The sequence below is a fragment of the Lineus longissimus genome, chromosome 1 (genome assembly GCF_910592395.1).
Source record: "Lineus longissimus chromosome 1, tnLinLong1.2, whole genome shotgun sequence".
NCBI lineage: Eukaryota > Metazoa > Nemertea > Pilidiophora > Heteronemertea > Lineidae > Lineus > Lineus longissimus.
In genome coordinates, this window is record NC_088308.1 from 13,159,112 (window position 1) to 13,176,633 (window position 17,522).

A 17,522-nucleotide genomic window follows, 5' to 3' on the forward strand; every position below is an offset into this window, starting at 1 on the left:
AACACGAAAGGAAAGGAATTTTTGCCATTCCAAAACTTAACACTATCAATGATTTAGTTTGCAAAGCCATAAATAATTCTCACATAACAAACTAGGAATTCTCGTCTTAACCGAGTAATGAAATGAAAAACTACGAATATCTCTTTATCATTGGTGGTGTGGTAGGCCTTCGGTTAACAGCAGAGTATCTTCCGGTTGGGGTTGATAACTTTTAATTAAATTCATTGCTGTGTTTTTTTTACTATCTATATGGAGACTATAGACAAAAAAGATATTGTGAACACACTGTACAGAAGTTTTGTTTTATCAGGAATTACGATCGGGTACAGCATGGTGCTTAGGAGGTTTTTTAGAATGAATATTGCCGACCCAAGCCAGGCCGATATAAACGAATTTCTAAAACTTGGTCTCGTTGTTACAGTTGGTGATACAAAGCAGATTACCTATACCAAAATAAGGTCATAACACAGAATATAATGAAATAAATCTATGAAATAAATCTATGAAAATAAACGGTGAAACCTTCAGAGAATTCAATGGTGAAACCCAATGACAAACCAGATAGAAATCTATTCATTTATGAACCATTTAATGCAATTATTTCTGGTTGTACAAATTGTGGAAAGACACACTTCATCTTAGACCTGCTGGAAACTTACTACAGTGGGCTTTTCGAGAATATCATTCTGTTTTGCCCAACGTTTGAACACAATGAAACATACAACCGAGGTTGAATTTTCATTGAAATGTCATTGTGTTGGACCCCGAGATTGTGAAGAGAGATTTAACCAGAACAATGTTAGCTTGCACGGAAACATACAGAGGGTCAAATACACTTTTCATTATTGATGACTGCACCAATTTGTAAGATATTAAAAGGAAGGCGAGTGAACTTTGTGGGCTGGCATTTTCTGGACGACATTACGGCATCACTACTTGGGTGTTTTTTTTAGTTCAGAAATATAATTCCATTGTGAAGGACTTTAGGGAGAACATTCGTATGTTAGTCTTATTGTTTAACAAGGATGAAGAGTCAAAGAAAATGGCGTTGCTGGAGAATGACATAATACTCAAAAATGAAAGGGATAATATTTTAGATTTTTTACGGAAAAATAAAACAGCTAAACTGATTTTGTATTTAGAATTTCCAAGAGTATTTTTCAATTCATAAATGAGTGAAGATGTGATCAATGAAATAGTGACCTCAGTCCAGACAAGCAGTCGTCCAGTCAAGACAAGCAGTAAGACTAACAATCAACTCAAGGTAACTAAAAATCAACACCCAGTCGCGCCGTGTCAAACGTCTAGTCAAGTCTTGTCCGAACAAAGTACACGCGCAAAGGGAGATCTTGAGGTTTCAGTTGCCACTGGCAAGACAAAAGAATTCACTGGGAAGCAAATAACTTTTAACGACCTAGACTACATGTCAGAAAAAGATATTTTAAAATATCACAGGATTTATAAGAGGACTTTAGCTTCTAGGATTAATGATAATTTTAGCAAAACTGCTATCAAGGCTTATTCGACTTTAGCTGGGTGACTTTTACCAAATTGTGAGAGAGATAATCTCTACGAGGATCTTAGGAATGATAACATCGTGATGAATGAATTGGAAAGGTGGACTGGTGTTCTAAGTTTGAAATTGGGTTGATTGATGGCGATGGCGGCAACTCGTCTACTAACGCTAAGCAACTGCAACTTTAACCCAAATTTAAGGGTAATGAATGACAGAGGACCACAACAACCCCAGAGAAAGACGAAAAAGTCACTGAACAAATACCTCCAGTGGGAACTGGTATCCCACCCAGAATAACTGCGCCCAAACGGCAATGATCAGCAAAACAGATTGCCTGGTCACGAGAGTTGGGTAAGAGATCTGCTGAACTTAAGAAGAAAAAGAAAGATGTGCTTGATGGGAAGATAATCAAAGAAATGCCCTAAGAAATTCCCAAAGAAATGCGCAAAGAAAATCCCCCTACAGAACATAAAACACATGAAGGATTTAAATCTTAATATCTGTGGTTAATTATTCCAGCAGCACTTGTCACAGCAATCATGATATGCAGAAAGAGGATAAAGGTTGGACCCGAGGTCGGTCCTTTACAAGGCGTGCCAGTTAAAAATGAAGTCAAGACCCCTGATTTACAAGGTGTTCATAACATTACACTGATGAAGTGATGCGTTTTTAAAGGTACAATAGTGATATTTGTTAGGCCAATGTTTAGAAATGTTGTTGAATCAGGGTTGTTTTTAACTTCTTTTTTTTTTTGCTTTTTTTCACGCTGATAATGTGGGGTAGATTAGAGTAATAGGGGTTTGAGGGGATTAATTTGGGGTGGTGTGAGCGTGAAATGTTGTGAAATTACCCTTTGAAACTCCTACTACTGATGCTATTGCTAACCCTAACAATTACCCAGCCTTTTCATAATATAGCTAACCCCAACCATGACCCTTCCTTCACATATGCTATAGCTAACACAACCATGACCTTTTATTTTGATGCTGGAACTAACTTCAACCATTAACCATCCTTTTCATGAAAATAAATGAGGTGGGTATAGTTTTTTTGGGAGACATCCTGTAGTACACAATGAAACCGAACATTCACCGACACCAAATGATCAATTTCAGAACAAATATACTGATTAAAGTGCACTGAGGGTAGTTTACAGATAAATTGGAAAATGCAGAAAGTCATTCACTCTGGTCAATGTTGTTTTCATATTTGTGAGAAGAGAAGTTGCATGGTTGTATGATAAAAATAATTATCTGCTTCAAAAGACTAACTGCCTGGCAAGCGTGGAAATGAACAAGTTGTTGTTTTTTTTGTTTTTCGGATCAGATGGAATTTGTAAAAAACATGAAATATTGTCGATAAAAGAGATTATCTTTTCAATAATTTGATTTTTAATTAGTTTATTTTCTATTAGGATCAATCCAACATTAAAACAAATGTAAACTTCGGGGCAAGAAGACCAACATCGACCTTTTCCGTCACGTCTTGTCGAAGTTATTTATCCCCTTTCATTTTGAATTTCCCTTTCCGTCACAACCTCCAGACGCTGCCGGTACTTCAGTGCATTCCTTCATTGAGTCTTTAGAGAGGCGGTAGCGGACGGTAGCATTGCACGAAAAAAACCGGAACCAGGCTTGTCGTGGATCAACCGCGAAAATTTTCAGATTCATGGGCATCAGGCAAAGGAGGTTCCCCGGTGACGTTGTTGGTTGTTTATTGTTTCAGGTCTGTAAGCCATTACACTTTGGGGTATTAGTTCGTGATTGTTTATTTAGGTAGTTCTAGTGATTTTATATCGATAAAAACGTCGAGTGCAACATGTGCAACAGGCAAGACCACCATTGATTTTTTAAGCCTTTTAGCAGTTCAATTGTCAATGTTTGACGGCGACGCATCAAATACTGCGTGTATTTTGATATGATATTTCGGACAGTCGGGCAAGTAAATGGTAAAAAGTAAACTGGTAGTTGACCACGGACATTTTTTCATAATCGACAAATTGGACAGACATTGATATTTCCACTCTTTTCAGCCAACTGGCAGAAAAATCTCAAAACACGCCCCCTATTACCAAATTAGCAAAATTCTAAATTAATTTGTTCATCAAATAATTTCTTTATATCTGTCGACTTGCCACAGCAAATATTTTTTCAATACCTCTCCAAATAATACTTGAGCGTTAAAAACATGCACTCGTCTAATTGATAGGCCTGGACCCTCCAACCTATGACTATTCATTGGTGGTACTAGCATATACCCATGGAGCGGGCAAAGTTGAAATGTAAAATACATTAGTTAAATTGGCACGATGATTGAGCTACATTAAATTTCTAACGCTACTGAAGTTTTATTAAAGGTTAAACACGAAATGAACTGCATTTAGGGACTTATTGCTGCTATCTACATGCAACCCCCAATAGATTGATTGGAGTACGCTATTTTGCACAATGATGTGACAATGCATTGAGACCAGTGACAGCAGGTCCTGTTCCAAATAAGGCCCTCACATGTCAGGCATATCACCTACCCACTCCCGTACCCAATGCCACTGTCGGATCAAAGCCAGGCGCATGGAGAGATGCAGATTGCAATTCAAACTGACAACATCAGTCAGTAAAGAATAAAACAAAGAGCAAGCGCTGGCCACTGTACATATTTTGTCCATCCTGGCATAACTGTTTATTGATACCCTGACTGCATGTTCCGGTAGGCCACTCTGCAGAATTTGCCTCATCTCTCAGGTCAGTGTTTCTCGAATAGAACTAAAATAGAATAGGCTAATCATTAATCTCCCTGCTAATACCCTGCACCATGGACCAGGTTGTATAGCACTACATACGTGCTGGAAGCTAATACTGATGTGGCAGGGAGAATATGCGTGAAGTTTGTGTATGCTTTTGAGAATGAGCGGAGCTCTCAAGTCGACGTGCTCTCTGAAAAGTTGTTATTTATTCTAAAACCACGAAGATATTCGACGTATGACACCCTCAGTGACACTCTTACGTATGATCCAGACCTACGAAGCCAAAGGTTGCAAGAATTCGACGCATTTCCGAGGCCCAATTTTGAAACAAAAATCGCCTCCTATTTAGCGGCCACAACGCGCATTATAGTATAGATTGTCTCAGGTGTCTTTGTTTACATGGGAGCCGTCATTTTGAAAAAATGCCGTGGCGTCACCGTGGAACCTCCTTTGGACATATGGATTAGAAATTGTGTTTTGTATACATTTATAGGTGTTAGTTAAGTTTATTCTTCAAAATGAAGAATTGAACAGGAATTTCCTAATCAAAGCTAAAAAAGCGTTTTTGCATCATAGTTCACCCATACTTTTGAAAAAAGAACTAAAAGAAAAGAAAAAAAGTGAATTTTTGGACGTTTTTAAAATTGACCGTTACATAGTGAAGAGACAGGATTAACTGGGCCCAAATACAACAGATACATGACCCACAAAATATACCATTCTCTGCCAAAAACCGCATTCAATTCTCTCATTTTATCTCTGTGATATTTTTTAAAAACGGTAGAAATTTACTTTCTGGTAGGACTGTACCTTCTTATTTCCTGATCAAAAGTCCGACGCTTTTACGCTGGGCGTTTTTTTCTCCCGCTATAATCCGTCTGAAGGTTATGGATTTCACCAGGGGGTTTGAAATATCGAGAGGCGGAGTATATTGAATACAACTGGTGCCAGGATGGGTTATATTAGGTAAACAGGAGCGTTAGGAAGGTCCTCACAGTCATAAATTTACCTTCTTTGGCTCACAATTATAGAAATTTTGAATTTTAACTAAAGGCAGTCATTTTATTTCTTACAATATTTTACTTTGGAGGCAATAAAGGCAAATACATGACTGGAAGGAACTTTCTAACGCTCTTGGTTACCTAAGCCACCCACTTTTGAATGTGTCAAGCATGACATGCCTGAGGTCCTGGTGCACCTTTGTTCAAACAAAACCTTCGCTGTTTGCTCTAAAACAATACAATGTTCATCGTCTTACACAATACTTTTTGTACTTATCAAAGGCATAAATTCCTATGCTGCATGTATTTTGCCGCGATATAATGTACTTTTTAAGATGCAGCACCATTCGATTATAATGGCCAAATCACACCATTGACTAGACATCAGCATTCAGCAGGGTGACTCTGGTAACATTTTTGCAACCTTTTTACAACATGCCTTTTACACACATACATGTAGCAACAAATAGCAACATTTTTACAGCATGTTGTTAAGATAGTGTGATTTTTTGGTGAAAAAATAGATTTAGGAGGAATAATGAGAGAGGCTGTGTTTTGAGTGCCTCTGCAGCAATTTAAGCTGTCACTGTTGAGGGGCGAAAAGAAACATCGTCAAACACTGAAGCCAGGGCCACAAGGCCTATGAGAGGGCATCGTATGGGGCGTATCGCAGGACGTTTGTCGTTGAGTCCAACAAAATCAGTTTTCCTATGCAAACCATTATTTTGTGTCCAATTATAATATATGTTATTTTGTCCAAGTCATATGAGTTCGGGTAGATCATATAACACAAATCCTAATTCCGATTTGCTATAAAAGACTTTACAACATCTTTATCAACATGTAACAAATAATTGCTTTGCATTTTGATAATTTTCGTTGTATTGCCAACAATGTGTTGCAACCAGGAATGTTGAAAGTTTGTGTTAAAATGTTGTCAGTGTACACAGGGTTTTTCTTATGCCACATTATATTACCATTAAGAGATGCCAGCTATAGTTGGGGATTATGCATCATCTTACCTGAAACTACAGTTTAATGGCACTCGACAAGACCGTCGGTCAATTCAGAATATCACAAACTGTCATCTCACACAAGGTGTAGTGCATACATGTAACAAAGGGGTAAATTGGACTGATTTGTTATGATGTTGTTAGAATTTGGTGGTGGGTGTTTGTGTCGAACATCTCCTGTAAGTTTGTGTCTACACTAATACCAGAAAAAATCGTCGTAAAACTGGATTGGAATGGGATTGACAGTTGTTTTACCAAAAAGACTATAAACATGTGGAAAACGTTCTTATACATAAAAAACATTCAATTTGAATTTTTTACCAGGGGTTACGATTACCCCATAGCCAAGGGTATTAGTAGCCCCTGACCTCACGCCTTGTATTGTCTCTGAGATGCATTGTTTTAGATTAAGTGCCCTGAATTACAGGCTATACTATTGTGAGTATTGAAAGAGGTACCATTATAAGATCCAGGCCGGTTTAGGTGAATCTGCCAGGGAATCTCTTGCGTAACCGATGTAATAGCTGCAAGGGGGACTACAACAGCCCCATCATTTTACATTACAGGGAGCTTTGATATAGTGTTCCAGCACTCACATTAATCCTATGCTTGATTTGCAGAATATTGGGAGATAAATAGAGGCCAAGCCATATCTACTGAGACGCCGTACAAGTATGTATCAACACTCCAACCGCTTGATCTCATTATTGGACTGTCTGTAGCAGCTGTCGTCGTCACGATTCTAATAGGACTCATCATCTTCATCATCCACAATAAAAAACGATATATGAAACAGCACGACAAAGAGGTAAGTAAGGGCCATACTTAAACTAATAAGTTCACCAAAAAATACACCGTTTAAAAGTTTTGTATATACCTATTTTACCAAAAATATTAATCGATTTTTTTATGAAAACACCAAAAGTTACTTAACGCCAATACTTACTAACATTAGTTAGTTCCGACCATATCAAATGTTATTAAAATTAATACCGGTGTAACATCTGTGGTTGTTTCCCATGTGTCAGTGTTTCCAAACAATAGGCAGCTAGAGAGACCATGACTTTTCAATAGGGGGAAACACAGAAAAACTTGTCAATCTATCTTTTAGCGTTCCCAAACAATGAGGGGAAACACTCAAAAATAGAAACACTCAAAAACATTACACCGGTATTGAGAATCAATTCGAAAAAGTATGAAATATGCATTATGTCTTCTCCCACTTAACGGAGCGCTAGGAAATTGCTGGAAAAATGATTAAGTCCTGAAAATGGCAGTCTACAGTTTTTACTGGTGGGGTGCAAGCATTCAATACGACAGTCAAATACAGTGAGAGACAACCTTGTAAATGTTGTCAATTCAATAATGCCTCATCACGGCCAGGGCCAGTTATCCCTGCAGTAAGGCTAAATATTATTGAAGTTGCGTAAGCCTATTAAATGCCCATGTAAATTGTCGACCAACCTAATAGATTATGTAATCTTTTTCTTGAAGGGAAATCTACAAAATAAAGGGCACTTTTGTGTCAAACGTGATCATTGTTTTCTGTCATCTTGCTATGATAACGTAATTCCAGGTGGGGGGCAAAATCTTCAAGTTCGATCTCCCGAACCAGTAGGAGGCAGAACGTTAATACCCTACCTATATGCCGTCACCATAGTGGTTGGGAGTTTTCCCAGTTAAAGTAATGTTTTGCGGCTTGGTTACAAACACTGCAATAACTTTGGCAATATAAGTCTTAACTCAACCCGACAAAAAGCATTCTTTTCTGCAAGATCTATTCTACTCGAAATATATCAAGATGTACCGTGTAGATATTGAATAATTTGTTTACAATATCAAATTGTAACCACTCTGCTTATTTTTGAGTCCATCATAGCAACAGTCTCCATACTTTTTGGGTAAAATCATGTAAATAGAGGCAACCGAATTTTTTTAAAGCCCCAAATTAACTGTTTTTGCTGTATAACACTGTTTATTGGTTTCTATAGTAACCGGCCATTAAATAGCATTAAATACATTTTACAAAAACATCCTATTAACTTGAAGAGGAGATAGTACCCTTCATCACAAAGGTAGAATTACACCAATTGGTCATGTTTTAATAAATCTGCATGACTTTCAATAATTTGTATCAATCTCATAAGTTTCATTAAAATTGATGTATCAAAAAGTCCCCATAATGGACCATCGTTTGGTTTTTGCATTTTACCAGCCCTAAATGATAACTAATAACTGTTCTAATTACAAAGCTATGAATCCCATATTTTAATGGGTAATGGCTGAGTACTGGAAGTTTACAGGGAAAAAAATATAAGGATTAACTAAGCACACTTTCTAAGAAAAATACAAATGAGTAATTTAAAACAAATTACCTCTTGAAAAAGCCAAAAACTTCGTTGTTGATTGATCGGACCTTTAATATCAATTTTTTTTTATTGAAACTTTTTTCAGTTATAGCCCATAGCATGAAATGAGAGACCATCGTTGCCGATTTTCTAATTTCCTCAACGTTTGAGATTTTTAAAAAATACATTGAGCAATAGGTACCTTTTTAACTGATTTCGGCTAAATTTCAAAGCTGTGTATATCCTTAATTCTTCAAATAATTCAACAATATTTCATACAGTTCATGATCTAGGTTAAGTGAACATATTTCTACTTCAGATCTTGTATTTTCATAAGTATCTTTGCAATGTGATGGCTTTATTCAGCCGAATTGTCCGTGGTAAACGTTTTTTATCAGTTCATCCTTAAAAAAAATATTTAACCTATTTTTGACCAATTTATGATTGAAATAGATACAGAGGCATCCATTTATGAGTTTCCAAAAGATGAGTTAATTGTACTTCCTCTAACTAGTCGAATTGTGAATTAGTAAGGGAGTAGTTGAGGCAATAATAATGCGCTGATTTGGGTCGGCCTCACGATTAATCTCAATGAAATCAGCTTTATCCAATCACTACCATGTTTCTATACATTTTCGTGTTCTCATAAATATCCTTAATGTACTAATGCAACATGAAGTACTTGAGTAGCTGTTTCGATGAATAATTCACTTAAAACAAATGGTAAAAAAATTACACATTTTTTTGGATTTTAAACTTGTTGTCAGATCACTCATAACCAATACAGAGTATCAGTCTTGAGATCGGGCACCAGACTACATAGAGGCTACCATATTGGCTTAAAGTGGGTCGGACCCTTAGTCACATCCTGATAGGCTTATATAGTTATGATGTGCCCCCCCCCCCCCTGAGTAATCCGATGGATTTTATGCGTTGGCCTAGCAGGCACCTCAATGGCCTTAACGAACGGATTGGAGCATGGAGATGATGTTGACAGCCCTGGGATCCTTGACCCTGATGATACCACAAATACTGATGACGACCGTGACGATGATGTTGATGACGCTAATCAAGCTGTACCGGGCGCACGTAGGCACCGGAAAAGTCAGTCTCAATCAGAAGATTGACCTAATCGTGACATACTATGTAGCATGCAATAGGATTAAGTCATGCTGAAACCGCGACATCCTTTGCTAGACTACGCCATCGCATAGCGTCGCAGAAAATTAGACGTTGGATAAGCACACATGATTAGTTCTTTGCCCTCAGCGATAGATCAGAAGATTGACCTAATCGTGACATAATATGTAGCATGCAATAGGAATACGTCATGCTGAAACCGCGACATTCTTTGCTAGACTACGCCATCGCATAGCGTCGCAGACAATTAGACGTTGGATAAAGCACACATGATTAGTTCTTTGCCCTCAGCGAAAGATCAACTCAAACCCACTGAAGAAAGAGGAGACAACGGCAACACGGCACTGATGCACAAGGTAGTGTTTCTTTAAGCATTCTATTCCTCACAAAATGAATTTCCTTCTTTTCTGAATTGCACTTGTAGGCCTATACTGGTGTAACATATTTCTAAGTCCCCTGGAACGTAAGTCCGCTTCTGTCGTAATTGACGGAATAAGTCGCATGATACATTAACACAACCGACCCTGACCATGCCTTTAACTATATCAGTGCTATTGTTCCTGAAACCTTTATTCCCTAGCACTACCATTTCGTTCACACCAGTCGTCTTAGCTTTTATCATAATTTACGAAGATGTTAAACGTCTTTGCTTTTAGGCATTTTAGGCATACTGGCCCGATGGTAGACAACTTGGTTCCTTGAGCGCCGAAGACTTGGTTTCACGGTTCCGTTGAGGACATGAAAGGGCATGCTAGAAGAGAATTTCGGCAATGGTGGGCAGAGCAGACGAAACGAAGGACGGACGACAACAGAGACCACAGCAAATCTGCACATTGGCTAGGCAACTTTATGGAAAAGTGAGCTGTATTTTTTCTGTTGTATTGATTGGTCTTAACGTACGGAGTGGATTGTGTTTAATGAATTTCAATAATAAGTAAATGTTATTTCAGGAAACAAAGCAGCTATCGAAGGAAGACAAACGACTCCCGAGGGTTACCTGATAACGCCCAGGAATTGGTTGCCGACTATAGGGGAGCGTTTGCCGACCTCATCAGAGACGGTGATGTTGGTGTCATCATGAACATGGATGAGACGTTTGTGTTGTTTGATATGGTGCCAAGATCAACAATGGGAGCTACTGGATTCCAGAATGGTGACTCAGATCATCCCAAGGCAACCCGAAACTTGGATGCGCGGTGACTTGAGTGCATGGTTACTACAGACGGACAAAAAGGACAAGCCCAGGTCAACTTCAGAGGCTTGGCACCAGATGGAGATGTCATTTGTCGGCAGCTTCAGGCGGATGATCAAGATGATGTGCGACTGATTAGCATAGAATATCAGTCCGTGGTGGTATTACAGGACATGCACCTGACGTCATCCGTGCTGTCATTGACGGTACTTTCTAGTTTGTGGCAGTATTTTCAGTAAAATCAGAATTTCTTGGACTAAAATTGTTGTATGGTTGTCATGGCTGCAACAAAAGCATTGTGCGAGTCGGACAGTTTAAAAACGTAATGTATTGTTCATACTTCTTGTTTGTATCCCAGGCACAGGTTTGAGCCCGGCATCAATCGCTAATCGATTGGTTGCAGGCCCTGATTGTGCCATTTGTAGCAGGGGCCACGTCAGACAGCTGTACATCACTGCTGCAGCCCTTTGACTAGGCCGTAAACAGGAGCTTGAAATGTCGTCTGACGACCATTTGGAAAATGTGGAGAATCGGCCACACCGATGACCAAGGGCATTGTGAGCGGATTACCAGGTAGGAAGTGGTAAGGATGATCAGCCTCGTCTTGGAAAGGGATACAAAAAGAGACGATCATGAACGTGTTGAGAGCCAGTGGCCAACGAAGAAGTCGGGGAGGGAGTAGAGATTGTAAATTGATGAGTTTGAGCAGTTTGTTGAGGGAATGGTGTTTTCGGATGGATAAGAGGATGATGCTGTTATCGGTGATGACGTGTAAACCCATTTGGATAATAAAATTCATTGGTAAATTTATTTGTATCTGTGATCTTCTTTAATTCGTTAACAGGAAGACTTTTTTGAGACATGCTGTAGACCCATGAAGCTAGCTTTATGGTAGACCCTAGATCAAAACAGCAATTTCTGGTCAACCAAAATTATTTAGGCCTAGTTGTCTTGTATTGGTTCATTCAGTACAGGACTGCCCCGTGTAATTACATATACACGTCTTTTATCCACTACGTGGAAGGCCTTTGTCAGCCTGAATTGGCAATGCCCTCGAAAAGGGAGTCAATTATCAGGTGTGGCTGTTCTTTCTAATGTTCGCCAACTCCTAGTAAAATCGGCCTATTCATTTGGATTTAGTCATTCTATGATTCAGCCGCGCTCCGTTAAGTGGAAGAAGACAGTTATATCAATATAGAAAATTACAATAATTTACTGCATTAAGAAAGTATGAAATTATCATTGTATGATATGGCTAAGATGATCCCGATCCGTACACACGTGCAGACGTCCGTTTATAGCTTACCAGTGCGCAATGACCCCTGGCTTATGATACGCTCCCGCGTCTGAAAGGCTCTGTTCCTAGTGCCCCCACTCGCTCAGGTAGATATCGCATATCATGGCGGAAAAACAAAAGTTGCAGAATGTCTTACGTTTTTGTCACTTTCCATTATAAAAATTTAGTTTCAGATTCAAGAAATAGCACGCTTTGTTTCTGTCGGTACAAAAAATAACAAAAACCAGCTAACAGAAACAATCATTTGTTCAGGCAAACGAAACCTATAAGTTGTTGTCAGATACGAGGAAAACGCATTTAAGGCACTTCAATCTCAAAAACTTTTCTGGGGGAGGGCCCCAGACCCCTGTTCTAAGCGTGCCTTCGGCGCGAGTGGGGGGATGTGACCCCTTACCCATCCAGACATGATCCGCCCCTGTCCATTAATGACTTCAGCTTACAGTCTGTTGAAAACTGACAAACCCGCCAAACATGCAATTCACAGACAGGAGACCCACACTGAAAGAGACAGACGCACATGTATTCAAAAACTGCACGTCTACTAACACACGAAGAAGAGAGCGTCGACTGTCTCATCGCCTGGATGCATCGTCACTAGAAACACTTTCTAGGGTGATATTTTCAATAAGGGTGTCAGTATTGACGCGCAGTACCTCCTGGACAACAATAATGACTTTCATATTACGATGGCTTATTGTTAAGTTTGTAGTATTAAATGAATAACATCCCCTAAAGGCAGTAGTAATTGTAATTTGAAATTTATACCCCCAGGTATACATAGGTATTTCACAACCCAAAATACATTTACTACAAAATTTCAGTCAAAAACACTCCACACCCATACTCCCTAAATTTCCCAAAACCGAACAAATCAAGGACCAACATCCATTACTCACGCAAAAACGTTCATTTCCAGAATCCTCCCAAACGATATACACAAGGAAAATATACATTTCCACGTAACACACACTCTTGTAAGTCGAAAAACCAAAAAAACCATCACAATCTCACATCAGATATTTCACTAAAAATCCTGCTCCTATCACGCCCCCGACAATAAAAAGATACTCATAGTTTTTCATTTCCCCACTTGGTTGGTAAATATCCTTTAATTCCGGCATTTTCCGAAGTTGTACTTTATTCTCTGGTTGTAGAGAACAAAAGAAGCATCAACATTTCAGAAATCAGTGGCACTTTTATTTTCTCTTTTCAAATGAAGGTTAACGAAATCAATGGTTTCTTTTCGATGTTCATCCCAAACCTTAGATTCTCTTTGTAATTTTTCAACAGCTAAATTGTGTCTTTTCATTTCGTCTTGATAACCATTTTTATCTATGGCTTTGAAAAGATACCCCGCCCCAGAAATGGCAACGGCGTTTACTACAGTACCAATTAACATTTCAGCCATTTACAAACGATGAGAAAATGATAAATAAATGACTACCAAAAATGTTTCAGCGAAAGGTGTTTCAAATGAACAATATCTGAGAAATTTATACCTTAACCCCCAAAGCACTGTGGCCTATACGAATAAAAGCCAACTTTGGAGAAAAAAAAACCCAGACAAAATGGCAATCAAGAAAAAGGAACTAAACTATTTCCTAGTTAATTTACCAACCTACCAACTGCATAAACCAATCACCGAAAAAGTCATTGTCCGAAAAAAAATGGTTTCGTACATGGTTCAACAATGGCAAGCTGATTTAGTGGATGTACAGAAGTCTCAAAAAGACAATAAAAATTTCAGATACGTTTTAACTGTCATTGATTTATTCAGTCGTTACGTTTGGACTCAAGACTAAGAAGGGAGAAGAAGTTAAAGATTCATTTGTCACTATTTTTAAAGAAGCCAAACCAGAGAAACTACACTTTGATGATGGTAAAAAATTCTACAATAAATCATTGAAAGAATTACTGGAGAAAGTAAACATCGAATGGTTCTCAACTTTCTCAAGCAAAAAAACAGCTGTTGTAGAAAGATTTAATCGTACTTTAAAAACTAGAATGTGGAAGTATTTCACTGCAAAAGAGACTTACAAAATGGTTGGAGATTTGTGAAAACCTAGTGAATGGTTAAAACAACACATTTCACTGATCCATTGGAATGAAACCAATCGAAGCTAGAAAAGAAGATAATACCGGAACTGTCTGGTACAATCTCTACAGCGCATTTCTACCTAAAGACTATGGTCAACTAAAATACAAGATTGGTGACAGCATGAGAATAACCAAATACAAAACCATTTTTTTCTAAAGGTTACCTTCCTCATTTCACAGAAGAAGTTTTTAAAATAAAACAAATAATTTTCACAAAACCTATCGTCTACCAACTTGAGGATTATCAGTCAGAAATTATAGACGGTTATTTTTTCACAAAGGAATAAGGTTACGTTCCAAACCGAGATCAGATCGAATACAAGATCGAAAAAAAATGTACGTTACAAAACAGTTTAGGGCGAAAAATACGGTTAAGTTAAATGGAATGGTTACTCAGAAAAATTCAATGAGTGGCTTCCGGTATCGAACATAAAATCACTATAAGTTGAATTTTTAAAGTTTTTTTAAAGTGATTTTTAAAGTTGAATTTTTAATGTTTTTTTAATGTGTTTTTTAAGTTGAATTTTTTATGTTTTTTTAAAGTGTTTTTAAGTTGAATTTTTAATGTTTTTAGAGTGAATTTAGAGTGTTTTTTGGCGATTTCTTTAAGAGTATCTGACACAAAGTTGAAACCATCCACGGTTCTATTACTTTCTTTTAAATTTAAAAACATACAATGTTTTATAAAATATTCACCTTTTTGAAGTTGAAGTTTGTGCCTACCGAAATCTACCTTTGCACTCTTCCTGCGATTTTCTTCTCGACTAATCGGGTTGATATTTGACCAATGCAAACATACTCCTGGAACTTCTCCAAACTTGGCCACCGGCAAAACATGATCAAGTTCTTCATCATCAATATTTTGACCCCCTCTTTGATGGTTCAACCAATCAATAAAAAACTGTTTAGTGCAACCAAGGTATTTTTCAAGCGATCCCATTGTGTTACAACGACCATAGAATTACGCATTTTTTTTGATCGCATATAAGTTTTCATCTTTGTATTTTTCTCTCATATAACCCCTACTTTAGTTTTTACTACACTCTTTACACCAACTCTGCAACCCACCATTGGGTTTACTATTCTTGAAATAGTATTCATTAGGTTTGTTTATTTCGCATTTTGAACAGTGTTTGTACTTAAAGGTTTGCATGAAGTTCATAAATATTTTTGTAACATCTTTCGTTATATCATCCCCATCTAAAACAATAACCAACCCCGGAACATCCAGACGCTGTTTCCTCATAAAGGTAATGAACATGATTTAAGTATTCTAAACTGATCGAACTTTCTTCTGGGCGATTTCTTTCTTTCATTCTTCCATAACAAATTTTTGGGTCTGTTCTAAGATAAATTATAAACACTGGAAGTTTACCTGTATCACACATTTTATGATAGTACTCAGAATACTTATTCTCCAACTTCTTAAATTGCCCCCGAGTTAAATTCCCCTCCCAACGATTCAAACTTCAAAAGACATGATGGGTGGAGAAAATACTTCTTTCCGAAATTATTGTTTTTTCAGAATCTGCGTTATCATTGTTTCTAAAAGATGTTTCCAGCGCCATCCTTTGAAGTTCTTCAGAATATTTTTTTGGATTATTGTACATGAGGTCAAGCATATTTTTTCCATTATAATTTTTCCATTCGTTTATCGGCTCTGGGATAACTTGTACATCTATCAATTCTTTCATACTTTCAACTAACTCTGATTTTCCGGCAGGAATATTTCCCTCAATTATAATTCTTATGTTTGTAAATTTTGTTGCTCCATTTATTAAGTATTTTTTTCTTAAATAGGCATTTTATTCGATATAGCCAGTGGAAGCTTGCATTGCGTCACTTAGTGTTAGCGCTCCATACGGAACCGTTGAAATTCCATCATCTAAAATATATCTCTTATCATCGTAGGATTTAAACTGTGTTTATTACTTGCCTCTACAAACATATTGTGCTTGTCAGATAACACTTAACAGATAACACTCTCATATCATGGTACCATGTTTTTCTATCAACCAACGAACTGTAGTAGTTGTCAAATAAAATAACAGTTTTTACCACATGTTTACTTATTCCCTTTAACTTTTTTAACTCAGAGGTCTTAGTTTTATAGGCATACATTTTACTTTCAAAGCAATAAAGTCTTTCATTTCATCCCCGGCCAACTCATCTATAAAATATCCTGGGACCTTCACTTTTCTCCTATCGAAATGTTCTTCAGATTTTAAGATCCTTTGGCAAATCGTCAGTCTTTAACTTTAAGACAAAACTGTCAGTGTCAAGATAGAGCAACTCTATGTTTTTCTCATCAAAGTGTGGTTGTAAAGTTTCGTAGTAGAATTTGTACATTAGTAATTTGGATAGCTCTAGAAATGTAGCCCCAATGTAAATTGGTTTGTTGAACACCATACTTGTTTTTCTCATCAGAATGGAAACCAAATCCTCGTCGAAAATAACTTCTGAATCGAACTTAGGATTGGCGTGTTTCCTCATGGCAACGTCGGGATCTGTCACCAACTCAACATCCTTCCTGTTCCTTATGTTTTCACAGGTTTTACCGTAGAAGGCATTGTTTATTAATTTGAAAAATTGTTTATCAAAGTCTGTTTTGGCCGCCATTTTCTGTTTGGTGTTCCTTGTTTGAGGTAAAATTGTAGAATCATGTAATGCACTACGTAGTTTTTCTTATTTTTCTGATTCAAGATAAGTTTCTCAACCTTAAGTCTCTTCCCAACAACTCCTTCTGGTAATCACTCAATTCCTCGTAGGGAATAAATAATGCTTCCAGGCAATACGGAAAATTCACCGACTTAAACTTTAATTTTTCTGGGTATTCAAGGTCGGCTTCAAAATAAAAACCTATCGGAGAATTTTCAGAAATACTCATTATCTTCTCTTCTGTTATTTCGGGTATTTCTTCGTAAACTCTGAAATCAGACTCGGGCAACATTTGCATCATAGCCCAACTGTAAAGATTATTTGCGTCGACAGACAGAAGTTTATGTTGGTCATCAGCTTTGATATATCTAGTTCCCATTACCCCAGAAATTCAACCTCTAATTGCTTTTTTCAAATAACAGAAAAGAATAAACTTCAGTTAGTAGATCGATATTTATACCTGTATTTTTCAGGCCTGCTTGCCAAGTAAGACCAGGAGCAGAATAACAATGACAAG

General features: G+C 37.5%; 1 protein-coding gene across 2 annotated transcripts in view; it reads left to right on the plus strand.

The window, feature by feature from the left end:
- The window catches only part of LOC135488511 (uncharacterized), a 111,140-nt gene that overhangs the window by 84,697 nt on the left and 8,921 nt on the right, over positions 1-17,522 (plus strand). For both annotated transcript variants that reach the window (XR_010446995.1, XM_064773151.1), the window contains exon 3: positions 6,894-7,081. Coding sequence is in view for 1 of the 2 variants with exons in the window: in XM_064773151.1 (XP_064629221.1) it covers positions 6,894-7,081 (188 nt within the window). In the remaining variant the exon portion in view is untranslated. The remainder of the gene's footprint in view (positions 1-6,893; positions 7,082-17,522) is intronic.